The sequence below is a fragment of the Xiphias gladius genome, chromosome 20 (assembly GCF_016859285.1).
Source record: "Xiphias gladius isolate SHS-SW01 ecotype Sanya breed wild chromosome 20, ASM1685928v1, whole genome shotgun sequence".
In the NCBI taxonomy this organism is placed as follows: Eukaryota; Metazoa; Chordata; class Actinopteri; order Istiophoriformes; family Xiphiidae; genus Xiphias; species Xiphias gladius.
The window spans coordinates 24,893,163-24,908,726 of record NC_053419.1 but is presented as its reverse complement, the minus strand read 5'-3'; the positions used below and the strand labels follow the sequence as shown (position 1 = coordinate 24,908,726).

Below are 15,564 nucleotides of genomic sequence, written 5' to 3'. Positions count from 1 at the left end.
GCCCCGAATGTCAAGTTCATAATTCAGAATGTCTTCAGAAATAAATGCAGATGTACCAGTTTCGTATAAACGGAATACTTAACTAAAATGCACAAGGTTACTGAAAAAGACACAAAACAAAAGTTGCATGATAGTGAAATAAAACAAAGACGGAATGTAATGTTTTTGTGTACCTACCGTTTGCCTTCATCTCGCCTCCAGCTGTAACGGACCAAACCCGCACATGTATGTGACGCTGGTATGTGCTCGTGTTTTCCCACAGTGACAGAGATGCTGGTGAACGTGTTGAACATCTGCTCTGATGACGAGCTGATGTCAGAAGGGGACGACACATGTGAGGGTAAGAGGATGTACAACTGTCTCTCGTCTTACCCCGGTCTTTTTATTTGTCCATTAAAGCAAGAAGTGTACTAACCAACTAACGTTAGGAGCCAAGAAGTGTTCACCTCGGCCAGTGACGTTAGTAATGTCCGTGCAGGTGTTTCAGCTCGGTTAATTACGAGCTGCTTTTCAGAGCTGCTCGTTTTCACTCCCGTTTAGTGCAGTTTGAAGGACAACCTGCAGAGACGTGAAACACAGTAAGGAGACAGTTTGTCACCTTTATGTTTTGGGTTCTGTATCATGGTCCTGTGGTTGTGTGGGTGTGAATTATGAAAACTCTCGTCGTTGCCGGACATGTCAGACTTCAGATTTATCTGCTGAAGCGGCAACCAACTAAAATCACACATTACGGTCCAGGCCGTAAGTATTTGGACAGGTAATCAAACGTTTTCTGTTCCTCAGCACATTCAATGTTGAATAAAATAATGATTCTACATTAAAGTGCCAGGTCACAGCTTTAATTTGAATAAGTTTACGTCAGTATAGAAAGAACAGCGGGAGATGTAGCCCTTTAAACACACAGAGTGCAAAGTTTAGGTGTTCAAAAGTAATTGGACAGATACAGTCACGCTAAAGCACCGTATTTAATATTCATTAGAGAATACTTTGCAGTCAATGCCTGAAGTCTTTGACCCACAGACGTCAGTAGACACTTGGTGTCTTCCCTGGTGATGCTCTCCCAGGCCTTCAATGGAGAAACTAAACTTTGGGCTTAAAGATAAGTCTTCAGTAGGAACTAATAAGTTTATGGCCGAGAGCAACTGAGAAGCTCGGAAAGTTGGAAAATATTGGGAGGTGGACTAATGCACTGTCTGCACATTTGGTCTCTTGGTCTCATCGATTTTATTGACAAATAAAATGATAGAATATCAGCCAACTTAAAGTAGGAATCTGTTGTCGTTCTATACTCAATGTGTGTGTCCATCTTCCAAAAATGTCTAACTACTCTCTCTGTGGCTCTCAGCTCCAAGTAATCGTAATTCTTTAAAACACCTGACAAATATATACTGTATTGGCCCGACCATAAGACGACCCCCCCTCTCCAACATCTGTTTTTGAGAAAAGACCTTTTGAGGATAAGAGAGTCTGAATCTCAGCCTGTTGGGAAAGTTATCCTGAGATCCCATCAATCCCTCATCGCTGAAGCCTCTTCTCTCGTACAAGTGAAACAGGAAAGACAGTAAACATGTAAACCCACATCAGTGTATCTTGTCTCTCAGTCACAGACTCTCTCTCCCGTCAGATTCATTTCCTCTGACAGCCGCTGTCTTTCTGTCATGAATTTATTTCCTCTGTGGCAGCAGAACACGTCACACCGGCCTTCAGAAACTGCTGCAGGCTAAACTGAAGTAACCAAACGCTCTCTGGGCTGATTGACTCTGAAAGATTCACTATAAACAGACTCTCACTCTCACTAGCCTAGCGACATAATAGGGCTGCAAACAGCCCATTGTTTCATTTTTAAACTAGCACACCGAGGTCCAAGAACCTGACACGGCTCGTAATCAAAGGCCCCCGGACCCGCGCTAGTTGAAACAATAGGTTTAGTTGGGAGTGGATTTATAAAGCGTGAGTGGTCTTTTTTTTGTTTGTTTGTTTGTTTGTTTTTTGTTTTGTTGTCAACAAATCCCACGTGCAGACTTAAACCAGCGGTGTGTCGGTCCATCTCTCAACAAATTCTGACGTCCCTCCTCAGTCCGTGGCTCTCGGCTCCGAGCCCGTCGGTTCCTACTGAAGACGTAAACCTTCAAAAACACCTCACAAATATATGGTTAATTTATTGATTAATTTTATACATTTTAAAACGGCTGCTCGCTGTAGTTTTAAAAAACAAACAGGAGGAAATGGAGCATTTGTTGGGGACTATATTCAGCAGCAGATTAATCCACATTTGGTGCTGTAGTGAGTATTTGGGGCAGGAGGACGGTGTGTGTGTGTGTGTGTGTGTGTGTGTGTGTGTGTGACTCAGTCTAAATAAACTGCAGTGTGTGTGTTCATGGTGATGAAGGAACACATCACCCAGAGCAACAGTGCGACTCACTGATGTGTTTTAAAGTTTTGAGCCGCGTGAGAGATGTGGCTCGGTGTCGGTCCAGATACCTACAGTCGGCAGCAAATGAGGAGTCACAGTGGATGAAACCTTCAGAAGACTGTCGGTGTGAAAATTGGCTCGTCGCCATGGTGATCTGCAGCTAGTCTCACACTGCATATAATTAGTCAAACGCAGGGCAGCCCGAGGAGGAACTGAAGCCCTGAAGGAAGCTGAAGTGCGGTGTTGGCTGCTAAAATGAGTCCTACTGTGTGACAGTGTGGTGGTGAAGCCGCGGCCAATAAGCTGCTCTCCCACAGTAGCTGCTGTGAGCCGATGCCAACACAATGCAGTGTTTATCCACAGAAAGTGGCCGGGTGCCAGAGCAGAGTCTCTCCACTCTGTTGCTAGGTCATACTGTTTTGTCCCCAGAGCATACAGTATACAGTACACTCACAGAGCGTGTGGGTTTGCAGAGGGGTGGTTTGAACTCTCCCTTAAAGCAGCACAGCAACCTTCTCCTTCCACAGAATTTCCTCAGTGTTAGATTCTAAGATAAGCTGCGTTGGCCACAGTTTGACTGGTTGGTTGGTTGGTTTTGATAACTCGGGGCAGTTTAGTGGTTTTAGACCTGGTGATACATGTTACGTGGCGGTGAACGTCTAGACGTCGTGGTTGTCGGGTGAACACTGAATATTTTTACCATAACGAACTAACCCAGTCTGTTGGAGCCCGAGGGCCTCTCGCCAAACCAGTTCCAATGCAGAAATTACACAATTCACACTCTCTCAAATGAATGGTTTGTGTGCACGAAGTAACAAGATATAAAGTTAAACGATACAAACATACACTACAACGACGACTGTGTCAAAGTACGTCCGTGTATCTGTGTCCAACACTGGGTAGAAAATAATCTGAATAATTCATTTTGCATTCTGCATTCGGTTACACGGTGATATATGACCAGCTGGTGGCAGCCAGAGCTGACCAGCATTCTGAAACAATGTTCAATGTTGCGTCACAACGGTGTAAAAAAAGAGCGTCGGCAAGGGGAAATGGTCAAAAGTAATGCGAGAACCTTCCTATTAATATCATCAGGAGTGGATTGAGTATTTATAATCTGTGCTCCTGAATCGAAATATCATGTGTGCAAATCAGCAGTTAGTTGGTGAGTGAGTGAGTTAGCTAATTACTTATTCCTGGTCGCAAATGACTGTTTTCTTGTGCACAGATGAGTAATTTTGCTCGCGAATGACTAATTTTACACACAGGTTATTACATTTGCCATTTGCGCTCTTGAGTGACGGCATGAGTTACTTATTTGTCCATGTGAATCAAGTCAAAGTACTCATTTGAATAAGTCTCACTCATTCTTATGCGGAAGTTTTTAATTAGGCAGCGAAAATCACTAATTTTTAGGCCCAAATTACTAATTGTTATGCACACGTTATTAAATGGATACCATAATTTACACATTTGTAAGCAGAAATTACTGCATTTTGTACACGATAATTACTAAATTTGGTATGTGCAAGTTATTAAATCAAAACCGCAATTTACTTGTTTGTATTTACAAATTGCCAATTTTCGTCCACGGTTATTAAACTAAGAGCACAAATTACTGATTTACGTGCACAAGTTATTAATTTGCGACCACAAAATGGTGATGGTGTGTGTACCAATCAAAAAACACGTACCTCTGCCACCTGCTGTGCTCCATTCGTCCATCCGTCTACATTTTTAGGCTGTAACTTTAAACCGGACCAAGGACAAAAGAGTAAATCTTGTACCTGTGCATCACAACTAAGCTTCAGTTATTACTCACAGCCAGCTGAATGTCAGCTGAGTGTCTGTGGAGCGAGGCGCATATAGAGCTTTGACCGTCGTGTGCTTTTCTCCTTTTCCTTGCTATTTGTTGTCCTTTGACTCTCGCCCTTTGGTTTGTTTTTCAGGCGGAGCTCCAGCTGTCAGAAAGGAGGTGATCAGAAATAAGATCCGGGCGATTGGGAAGATGGCCCGTGTCTTCTCTGTGCTCAGGTGTGTTTTTATTTTTCTGATTGTTTGGTTGAATCCTACATAAAAATAAATCTCGTTAAGATTGAAAGAGCCCGTCACCATCAGTTTAACCTTATTGTGAAGAGTCAGTGAGGATTGATGAGGTTCGAACTGGTCCCTCATTATGACTGCCTGCTGTTTGAGACCTTAGATGAGGGTGATTTTGCCTTTTTGAGCACTTTCTCTTTTCTATGATTTTATGTGTATTTTCATGCTGACTGTGGATTTAGGTTTAAATCAATACTGCCACCCTGGCTGGTAAAGAAAAGTTTATAATCTTAGTGGGACTCTCTTATTCAAAAAAGCCAAAATATGTCCAATATTTGAGGTTATTAGACAGAAAACACTGTGTTTGAGACGTGAGACTACTGTGGAGTTACTCTACAGCCTTGCTCCACTTTAGTACAAGGCTAATGACTTTTTGCTTGATTTACACGTGTCCTCCTTTAATCCTGTGGAAGTGTGTCAGAAGAATTTGTCCTTTAATGGTGACTGCTCTTGTTCAGAAAATGTCTTGGAGTTACTTTAGGGCCTAGAAAAAGCATTACTGACACGCTGTCCAAAGTTCCTCTTTGCTTTTACTTATTAGTCAGTTGATATCACAGTGTGTTCAGCAGTTCTGCTTTTGTTATCTGTTTATTTTGCACTCCACAGTGTGTACCACCCTCGCTACATGAACGCATGATTAGTTTTACATCAGATACACTAGGACGGTAGTTTGCATTTGTGTTTTGCATCCACTGTGTTTTGTTGAAGTGGTTAAAAAAAAAAAAAAAAATTGTCTTTCTCCAGCAGATGAGGACATTCTGTGGGCAAGACAGTTTTATGTTGAACATTTCATTATAAGTGAGATCTGCATGCTTTTTATTAACCTACGTGCAGCTCACAGATAGAAACCACAGACACACACACACACACACACGTGTACAAAACTAATCGTAAGCGTGAGAAAAAAGGTTTTCAGTTAAATTCTGAATGTGGACACAGCTGTGACTGATCTCAGGTCATCAGAGAGTTCAGATGAATACATGAACCAGTTTCTCAGAATCTAACTTTTGATATGTTTTCAGGTGATTTAAAAAGTTACCCTCTAACATGACATTCAAACTTTAGACCAGAGTCATTTAAAGAGTAAGTTAACATGGTGCGAACTCTGGTGTGGTGCGGCAGCATGATTTCGAAGCGGAAGTAACTATTGAATCCATCTGCTGATAGTCAACTGTTCACAATGCAGTCTGGTAATAAGCAATATGTATAAGCGACGTATGAAAATCATGGTAACATACATGCGTGTTTGTATTCTACTCTGATAACTTTGGTAGTTCATCAAATCCATTAAAAATCTTTCTCTTTACTCAACTGTAAAAACGTTTACAGTATTTAATATCAGTAATACAGTTCACCAGTGTGTTCATTTCAAGAGAGAGAGAGAAATGCAAATCTTTGTATCATCTGCATAGAGGGAAAAGATACATTATGTTTCCTTATGAGGTTGCCAAGCAGGAGCATGTAAGAATTAGAAAACAGTGGTCTAAGGATTGAGCCTTGTGGAACCCCAGATAAAACAAAAAATTTTTTTAGCTGACATAAAGGGGAACTTTTCCACATCACTGTGTTTCCAGGTGTTGGGGAGCCAGACTGCAGATGTGAAAACATCAGTATGAAGCCTTTAGTGTGACCGGACCTCTTTAGCCCCAGAAAGAAGAAATAATCTCACTTAGTTAGCAGTGTTTGTTGCACTTATTTTACGGAAGAAACGGGCAATAAAGGTGATGAAAATCAAATGTTTATAAACTGAAAAGGCTGAAAAGGGTCACTCTGCCTTATGAGCGCTATTACTTTTTATACTTACTTATAATACTTATGTACTTGTACTTAAGTAAAACTTTAAAAGGAGGACTTTTACTCATAATGGACTTTTTTGACATTGTGTTATTTACTTAAGTAAAGTAATTAATAATAACAATAACAATGATGATAATAATAATAATAATAATAAATAATGATGATAATATTTATTTAAATAGCACTTATCAAAATCAGCAATTACAAAGTGATTTACAAGGCAGTCATGAAAGGGAAAAAAGCACTGAGTAAAAATGCACAAACATTCCCGCAGATATATCATTCAAAACAAATAAATCAATAAATAACGATTTTAAGAAAGCCCTACGATAAAAGTGCGTTTTCGAGAGATACTGAGTTTGCAAGTCTAAGATTCTCAGGCAGGTCATTCCAAAACAGTGGTGCCCTGACAGGAAACACTGTCCCCTATAGACTCAGAATACTTCTTCCACCCCTGTTGATCACTCTGTGTGTGTGTGTGTGTGTGTGTGTGTGTGTTGACAGAGAGGAGAATGAGAGTGTGTTACAGCTGAAGGGGCTGACCCCGACAGGAACGCTGCCTCTGGGAGTTTTGTCCGGAGGTCGGCGAACTCTGCAAAGCGGTGAGTGTGAAGGCAGCCGAGCATCCCACCAAACACTAACAGTCCAGCTAACACTAACTCCCTGTGCCTGCACTCACACTGAGAGACTAACCGGTCAGAAACAGCCCCAAACCCCACCTCAGAAATACCCAAACGCACACACACACACACACACACACACACACACACACACACAGTGAGACGGAAATGTCAAGTGGTATCTCCTCCTCCTTTAAAGGACCATTCTGGTCAGACGTCTCTACCATGCTGCCCTACAAAGACGATTGACTGATGAAAGTGAAGGTGGTTCAGACGGGACGGCAAACTGTTTGTGATCAAATGTATCTGCGTAGTTCATCTGTTAGAATTCTTACTGATGTCAATATTAGGAATTCATCTACAGTTTAATGTATTTAAATGTGATTTGAAGGTGACCCAACCACACCTTATCTCAGACATGCCTGTCTCTACGTAGATGTTCTGGAAATGTAACATTTTGCTTTCATGTCTGAAGAAACGCCTGAGTCACGTAAAAGTCACGACGGCAATCGTACGAGGTCGAACCCGTCACGCTTTCGACCCAGAAATGGAAGGCAAAATTCCTTTTTCACATTTTCAAGAGTTCTTAATAAATTCGTAAATTCAGTCATCGTCTCTGATGCGCAAAGAAAATAAAATCACTTTAATGAAACACTGTGCATGAGAGGAGGTTCCTCTCATCTCAGATCAGTCTGTAAAAATGATGATTCCAATGAGGTTTAAAAGAAAAAAAAACTTCCTACAACCACAATAATCATCAGACGTTTTGATTTTCATTCCTACCAGCTGCAGGAATGAAATGATTCATTATCCAGCATGTGAGCAAACAGGAATTAAACGAGGGTCCAACTTATACCTGCCCCATGAGGTTTTTGAGTGTCACTCACCAAAACACACTGTGTGTGTGTGTGTGTGTGTCTGTGTGTGTGTGTGTGTGTGTGCGTGTGTGTGTGTTTATCCTTCAGCTCTATAAACATGTTTCTTTAGTCAAGAAACATTTGCAGAGCCGATTTTTCTTAAAAGTTTGACATCCACGTTGTTTATTCATGTTTACTGGCTGAGAGTGGTCTTCGTCACTGCCCCATCTGACGTCTTCAGTTGTCTTTCTTTGTCCCTAACACAAAGATCTTCAGTTTGATATCATACAAGACAAAGAAAAGCAGAAATTCGTCACATGTGAGAAGCTGGAACGAGAGCGTGTTTGGCTAAAACAATCGGCCGGTTATCAGAATAGTTGCGGATAAATTTTCCGTCGCCCGATCAATTGGCTCATCGTTTCAGCTGGAGCATGAGATTGATATCCACCTGAACATCTCCCTCTCAGAAAGAGAGAATGATTTCATTCAGTGGTCGTTACGGCTGTATTTGATTGGCAGCATGATGTAAACACTTTATTCCTCTAACAAACTCTCATAAACCACGATGACGACGACGATGATGATAATGATGATGATGATGATGATGATTTGAATCATGTGGTTCTGCTCTAACCTCGGACTCGATGGTCACTACATTGTGGATGGAGGGGAGGGGTTGTATGATGATTGACTACATGTTAACAGGACTGACTGAATGCATTGATATATAACCTTCCCACTCTCTCTCCATTGGTTTTGGGCATGGCACTTCTACTCACGCTTACACAGCCACCGTAGAGGCAGAAGAGGCACGAGGTATGCAACCATCTCTCTCTCTCTCCATTTCTGTCTCTGTCTCTGCTCTGTGTCATGTTTTTAACTAAGTGAATGATTCTCGATGTTTTTCTGTTTCCAAAAAAGAAAAAAAGAAAAATGTTTTCTACCACTGATTTGTGTCCACGGCCGTCGCGGTTAAGAGGCCACTTTAGAGAAAAGGTCCAGATCAGACAACAGCTCACAGTGTTGTGTCCAGAACGCGTTTCCACCACCTCCCGCTTGTACTCAGCTGAGCCACGGCCCGTATTTCCCAACAGCCGAGTACCGTACCGCTGTCGCCTTATGTTTCTGGATTTATCGAGGAACCTGACGTCTAATCTAATCAATAATAAATATCTAATAGGTGTATCTCCGAGACACCGGACCTCTTGCAACAAACACTCGGGCGAGCAGATACAGGTAGAAACGTGTAGCTGGTACTTTACTTGAGTAACGTGACAGTGCGGAATATCTCTGACATTAAAGTTGAAGTCGGCTGAAAAGTTGCTGCGTGGTAAGAAACGACAGCTCGCAGCGACTCGGGGCGGCTCACGCGGCAGCTCCCGTCTACGCTACTCTCCAAAATAGGCTCCGTTTCCAGAGTCGACATCTTACACTTCATGCCGCAATCAATCGGAAAATCAGTTTGTTTGTTTGTGACATTCAGGCTGAAACTAGTGATTTACAACAAGTTTGTCCAGTTAAGAAAGTTGAAGGTGAATCTGACTCGAAACACTCAAACAAACCTGACAAAATAAAAGTAGAAGTTCAGGATCCAGATCTGAGACTGTTCCTGCCTGAGGTCCAGTGGCTCCTACTGATGGACAACAGCATGTGGAAGGCAGATATTAGTTTCAGTTTGTATATGAAAGTTCTGAGTTCACACGTTTTTCGTCTTTTCATATCGATATTTCACATTTTCCTTCAATAAACCCCGTGACACCACGATCGGGAGCTTAGACTGTGCAAGAAAACGTATAAACGCCGACATTTTACATCAGAGCCGAGGAAAATCAGCAGCTTTCTGTATATCTTCAGTGAAATGACCCTTTAATCAAAGTCTGTTTCTTTTGTCTCCACGCTGTCCTTGGCCTGTTTGGAAGTAAGTTTACTCTCTTGGACCAGCCAGTCCTCCCAGTACTCTGCATACTTTATGCACCAGTGGTGACTGTGAGCAGCAGGGTCAGAGACTAAAGATGCTTTGGAGCAAAACATGAGAGCGAATGTTCGGAAAATAGGAATTTAAATATAAGTGAGGAGTAAAAAAACAAAACAAAAACCGACAAGCAACTGAAAAACAATTGAACAGACAAAAAACCAAAACAAAGAAAAAACACCGAGAGGAGATTCAGATTGTAGGAGGTGTTGAAAAGATGTTAAAATAAACTAACATTAATTAAACAGTCCAGTACCAACCTGTTGTTGTGCTGGAGATGACAACACGGAAAAAAGGCTCATGGCAGAACAGAAAAGCCTGTAAATATTCACATTTAGTGGCTGCAAAATGGGAATTTTTGGCCTTTTCGGCTTAAAAATGACTTGAATGAAGAATCTCTTATCAAAATGCCCTCGTGCAGTTTATTAGGAACCCCTCACCCAACCTCACACAGTCTGATCCCACGGCCCTGCAATAAGTCGTACAGAGCCGCGTTTCTGCTATTTAGCCCGCCCTCATCGACATAAGTGGGGTGGACAAAACAATAGAGACACCTGTCTGAATGACGCAGTACATTTCGGCAGCAGCACGAACTACGTCCTCCGACATGATCGCACAGGTGAAGCACCAGCTGTAAAACTGCTTCAACACAGACTGAACCGGAGGAGGATCTGTCTCATAATAATAATAATAATAAGCTGCCACTGAGGGTCTCTTTAAAGCAGCAGTCACAAAAATTCACTGCTTCCAGACACTGAAATGTGAAAATTTTGAAGTCTTCCATGTTCTCTGTTCTGTTCCCGGACGGCACACAAACTATGATCATCTGCACCGATCAGCCACGACATTAAACCCGGCCCCCAGATGTAGTCTTGTGGTCTGACGGGTCTGCAGCTAATTCAAAGCAGCAAAAACGTTTTGTCGGAGACGTACTCACCAGACTGTCTGACGTCTGAGAGAAGCTGAAAGAGTTTGTAAAAATGAGAGATTTGTCTGGTAGCAGGTTGACAGCCACAGGCCCAGGACAGTTTCTGACCCTGCTGCGCGTTAGAGCCGATGTTGACTCTGGTTGTTCCTCCTCCGCGGCTCCGCCCTCATACCCTTCTGTTTCCTCGCAGCCATTCAAGGCTTCAACCCGCAGCACAAGATCCAGAGCTTCGAGGAGGCCCGAGGTCTGGACCGGATCAACGAGAGGATGCCCCCCCGCCGCGACAGCAAGCAGCAAGAGGCCGCCCCCTCCCTCAACAACCTGCCGGCCAGCACCGGACCTCCGGACAAGAACGGCACCAACGCGCAGGCCTAGATCCTCCCCCTTTATCTCCCCTCCTCTTCCTCCCCTCTCCTTCCTTCCTCCTTCCCTCTTTTCTCCTTTAAGAGCAGGAGAAGAGGCAGTTCGGTCCGAGCAACTCTCACCACGCTTAATTTATTTTATCATCTATTAAATATCATAGCTTAAGACTGAACAAGACAAAATCTCAACCGTACATGGACTTTGCTAAAGGCAATCACTGCCCCGTCGAATCGAAGCAAATCCATTTTCTAATCGGGAGGCTGGTATTCAGGACGACACCGTTTTTATTTTGTGTTGAGGGAGGAAGTGACGCTCATTCAGATGCTGTGCTCGTGCCCAGACACACACAGACGCGCACACACACACACACACACACACACACACACACACACACACACACACACACTCACGCAACAGAAACAACAGAATCAGATCACATTAATCCATCCTTTCTTATGCCAATGATAGTGTGACTGAGCTCCAAAGAGCAAGTATTGACATTTATATTATATATGTATATTTTAATTGTTCCCTCTTTTCAATGTGATGTTTTTTTTTTTTTTTTTTTTATTTTTGTTTTGTTTTTTTACAACTCATAGATTTAGGCTTAATTATCCAGAGCGGGGGAGAAGGGGTGCGGGGGGGAGGGAAGCGTGAAGGAAAGAGAAGAGAGAGAGGAAGAGTTAAAGGGTTTCTTACAAGTGAGTGTGGAAGTTCTTGGTGAGGTGGGAAGTGGTAGAAATCTTCACTCAAGGTCCACTTACTAGCTTTTTCGTGCATGATTACGATGCTGAGTTGTCTCTATGGAAACTGAGCAGACTCCCTCTGCCAAGGGAAGACTGCAAGACGTGGTTGAAAGCTCCAGAAAAAGCTAGTCACTGGACGTTGAGTTGGGTTTTTTGTTTTGTTAAACCACTTGGATCTTGTTTTGTTTCATCCTTCATTGCACTCACCACAGAAATAGCTGAGACGTGACTCAATCTAAGTCCCGTGGGTGAAGAAACGCGAGCAGTCAGACAAGTTGAAGACAAACCTTTAGAAGAGAAAAGGAAGGTGAGCAGTAAAGTGATCGCCCTGGTATCTGACCATGGGGGGGGGCTTGTCCTCTCACCTCCCACCCCACTGTGACTGTAAATGGTTTTTCTCGACTTTCTCCAGCTTGTAAAAACGTGAACGTACGATGTTTAGCGGAGTAGTTACTAGATGACGGTTTAAACGGTCTCCTCACTGCTCGTCCTCCCTTAAAAAACCAACAGACGCCATCATAATTAGTCATTTCACGCTGAAGTGTAGCCATTTTTACATTGAAAGCTAATGAAACGCCCACCTCAGGTGAAGCGAATCAGAACGAATTGCGTGTTCGTCCCGGAAGTCGCAGTCTTTTCCTGTGTCATGGGCCTCGGTCATTGGCAGCGTTTCATGCCTGCTCGCCGTCAGTCCGAGCTCCAAACAGAGTGGTTTCGATCAGTGGGCTCGAACCTCTTCTGCTCGTGAGCCCTGGATGCAAAGTAATGTCTCTGCATGCAACCCCTCGTCAGACATTCGCCCTTCTCAGAAAGTGAACAGTGTTTTAAAGGAAATAAAGAAGGATTAGAAAAAGTTTCGAAAATAAACATCACTTTGTGCAGCAGAATTGAGTTTTTTGTCATTTCCTGCCCCAGTCACCGTCTGACCGACCAGGCGTTCTCGAACCTGCGGCGTTTGATCCGGCCGAATCCGACTCTGGTGTGACCGGTTTGTGAAGACCTGACCGCAGCGGGCGCACTCGGTCTGGACTCTTCAGAGGAGGTGGTCTCGGTTCGCTCGCGAACGAATTCCGGAGCGTTCGGCGTCGACGCGACCGGACGTCAATCTGACCCGGCTACGAGGCTTCCTCTGCAAGTATGAGCGAAATGGCCTCAGTAGCCAGGTGCCCTCGGCATGCTGGGAAGCGGACACGTGAAATCGCCTGTTGCGTTCTCACGTGGCTTTTTACCGAAGCATTCAGTTGGTTTGAATTTTTTTTTCTGCGTGAAAACAAGTTTACAAACTCGTCCACCGACTCAGACCAGCACAGAAAAAGTTTTCAAACATCAGTCTCGCAAACAAGACGTGGAGGTGAAATCTGCGTGAACTGCGTGTTTTCGCTGTTCCCAGATCTCAGATATTACCCTGGTGAGTACAGTGTTGCTGTTGCCGAGAGGAATGATGACCAGACCTACCAAACAAGACTGAGGTTTCGCTAAACCAGAACGATCCTTTAAGAAGGTGTAAAGAGAAGCCGGGGAAAAGGCGTGTTTCCACGGTGACGACGAGGATGCGGGGGGTTCGATTTAATTATCTGTTTCTCTGTGTTTTGGGGGAGGTGGGTGGGTGGAGTATGTTGGGCCTCATTTCTGACTTCTGCTTGGGTCTCGGAACATATCTCACAGAATGTACAGAAACGCTTTAAAAAATAAGATTAAATCTGGTTGTTTTTCTTTACGGCTAAATTTGGAAAAAACAAACAAAACCAAAACAAACCGAGAACTTTTTTTTTGTCGAGTACATGTATTGCGAGGCCTCTCATTTATGTAGATGTTTCACTCCATTCAAATAAAAAAGAGAAAAGTAACGGCTCGTGTGTGTCTGTTGAATGCTGCTGCTGCTGCTGCTGCTGCTGCTGCTTTCAGCGCTCAAGGACGCCGCCTCTGTGTCGCCGAGCGGCTGCCAATCACAGGCCGGCGTGGGACGTGCTGCTTTCATCCAGCAGGGAGACGAGTGGCGTTGAAACGCTGCCAGCTCCTCGCCTTCATGTGTAGGCCCGTACGTTCCCTAGCAACACTAACCCCACACATTATTACCTGCAGCTCGATCCACGACCACGGCAGATGAAGACTCCACAGATCAAGTTTGTCAGCGTGAGGCCGAGAACGTTAATGATAATAAAAATACAGCTGTGGGGGTGTTTGAGTGCAGCGCTGCAGAATCTGTCACGACTACGGGGGTGAAAAAAAACCCACGGGGGCGAGGTGCGAAGCTCTGTAGTAACGAATGAGGACAAAGAGGCGAACGCAAGGAGCCAGAGACGAGGTGAACAGTGTTGGTGTTAATATAAAAGTGAGGCTAGAACAAACCAGGAATCCAGCAGCAGGTTTAGATCCAGTACAACCGCCGACGTGCGCACGAAGGAGCCCATGGTCATTGCGTTGAAGGTTACGATGAGAAGAAAAATGCTCAGGAAACCACAGATTCTCCCTTCGACTAATGCATCAGGCACCAAGTAACAGTAACAGTTCTGCTGAGGCAGTGCACCACATGGCTGTTCACCGCTCTTTAAGGACCACATTTCATTAAGTCGCATTAAATAATCACCAACGGCAGTAAATACGTGAACCGAGCTGCTGATTTCACGTCTATCGCTGGATGATCCAGTAAAATCGCCGCTGCGTGTAGAATTGCTATCATCTGAAGGTTTTTCCATCTCGACAAATATCACACGCTGACGGTGTTGGATGTCACATGACTCAACAAGTCAGCACGTTCTCTCGGTTCTTCAGTAAAACTCTGTCTCAGCAGCTGAAGAGGAACCTCGCACTGATGAACTTTGGGTGCCGTTCAGGAGAAATGTTGGTGGCGAGATAAGATCCTCTGGGAATACGGCCCCTGATTTTTCTGATATCACCCTTAAAAATCCAGTATCATTGGGGCTATATTCAGTACGTTTAGTTTGCATCCAAACACAAACAAACGTGGACAATTAATACAGAGAAATACCAAATAAAGCAAAACCTTGATGTTGAATGTCAAACTACGCAGCTGAATACGCTAATAGTTTACACGCTTGGTGCCAAAGATGAGGAAGGTGCATTCTGCCCTGGTTTCTCAGATTTCAGCCTCCACTGCAATAAAATGGAGGTGAATGGGATTTCGTTCGAGCTGCTCACAGCGATGAAAAATTACATTTAAAGCTACATTAGCTGATTTTCTTCGGGCCACTTGGAAGCTTCTATAGTTGTGAATGTGTTTACCTATTAACACATTCGTACAAAGTCTTTTTGATCCACTGGAAATATTGAAAAAATATCGATGATTAGTGCAGCTTTAAAAAAAAAAAAAAGTAACAGCAACGTGTTTCTAGAAACTATGTCCCCCAGTTCTTGCAGGGACTATTTCTTTAGTAGGAAGTAGTTCCTGTCAATGAACTGATAATGAAAACTGGGCTTAACGCCACCAAGTGAAAATGATTTGTGTTTTTTGTGTAATTTGGGTGAAGTGACTCTTTAAAACTGGTATTATTTTAGACACATTAGCTTCAGAGCAATAAATGTCGTAGATATCTCACCAGGAGGAGACGAAGAAAACACAAGCTACTTGACATTTTTCTCCGATTTATTGGACTCCCTTACATCGCACAACAGAAACAAAGAGGACTGGATGGTACGAAGCATGATTAACGGGGACTGAGCGGCGAGAGACGGTTTCTACCCCAAGACACGGTCCAACACAGACGCTACCATGTTGATTAGTACTAACTCAGTGGGGAAAATGTCGGT

The 15,564-nt window shown here is 43.5% G+C and overlaps 1 protein-coding gene across 2 annotated transcripts in view; it reads left to right on the top strand.

The window, feature by feature from the left end:
- Window positions 1-13,643, top strand: part of ppp3ccb (protein phosphatase 3, catalytic subunit, gamma isozyme, b) — a 43,410-nt gene extending 29,767 nt beyond the window's left edge. The window contains exons 10-14 of one of the 2 annotated variants that reach the window (XM_040157005.1): window positions 263-340; window positions 4,363-4,447; window positions 6,815-6,912; window positions 8,577-8,603; window positions 10,878-13,643. In XM_040157005.1, coding sequence (XP_040012939.1) covers window positions 263-340; window positions 4,363-4,447; window positions 6,815-6,912; window positions 8,577-8,603; window positions 10,878-11,062 — 473 coding nt within the window. In that variant the 3' untranslated portion in view covers window positions 11,063-13,643. The remainder of the gene's footprint in view (window positions 1-262; window positions 341-4,362; window positions 4,448-6,814; window positions 6,913-8,576; window positions 8,604-10,877) is intronic. The other variant, XM_040157006.1, reaches the window with a different exon arrangement.
- The last annotated feature ends 1,921 nt before the right edge of the window (window positions 13,644-15,564 follow it).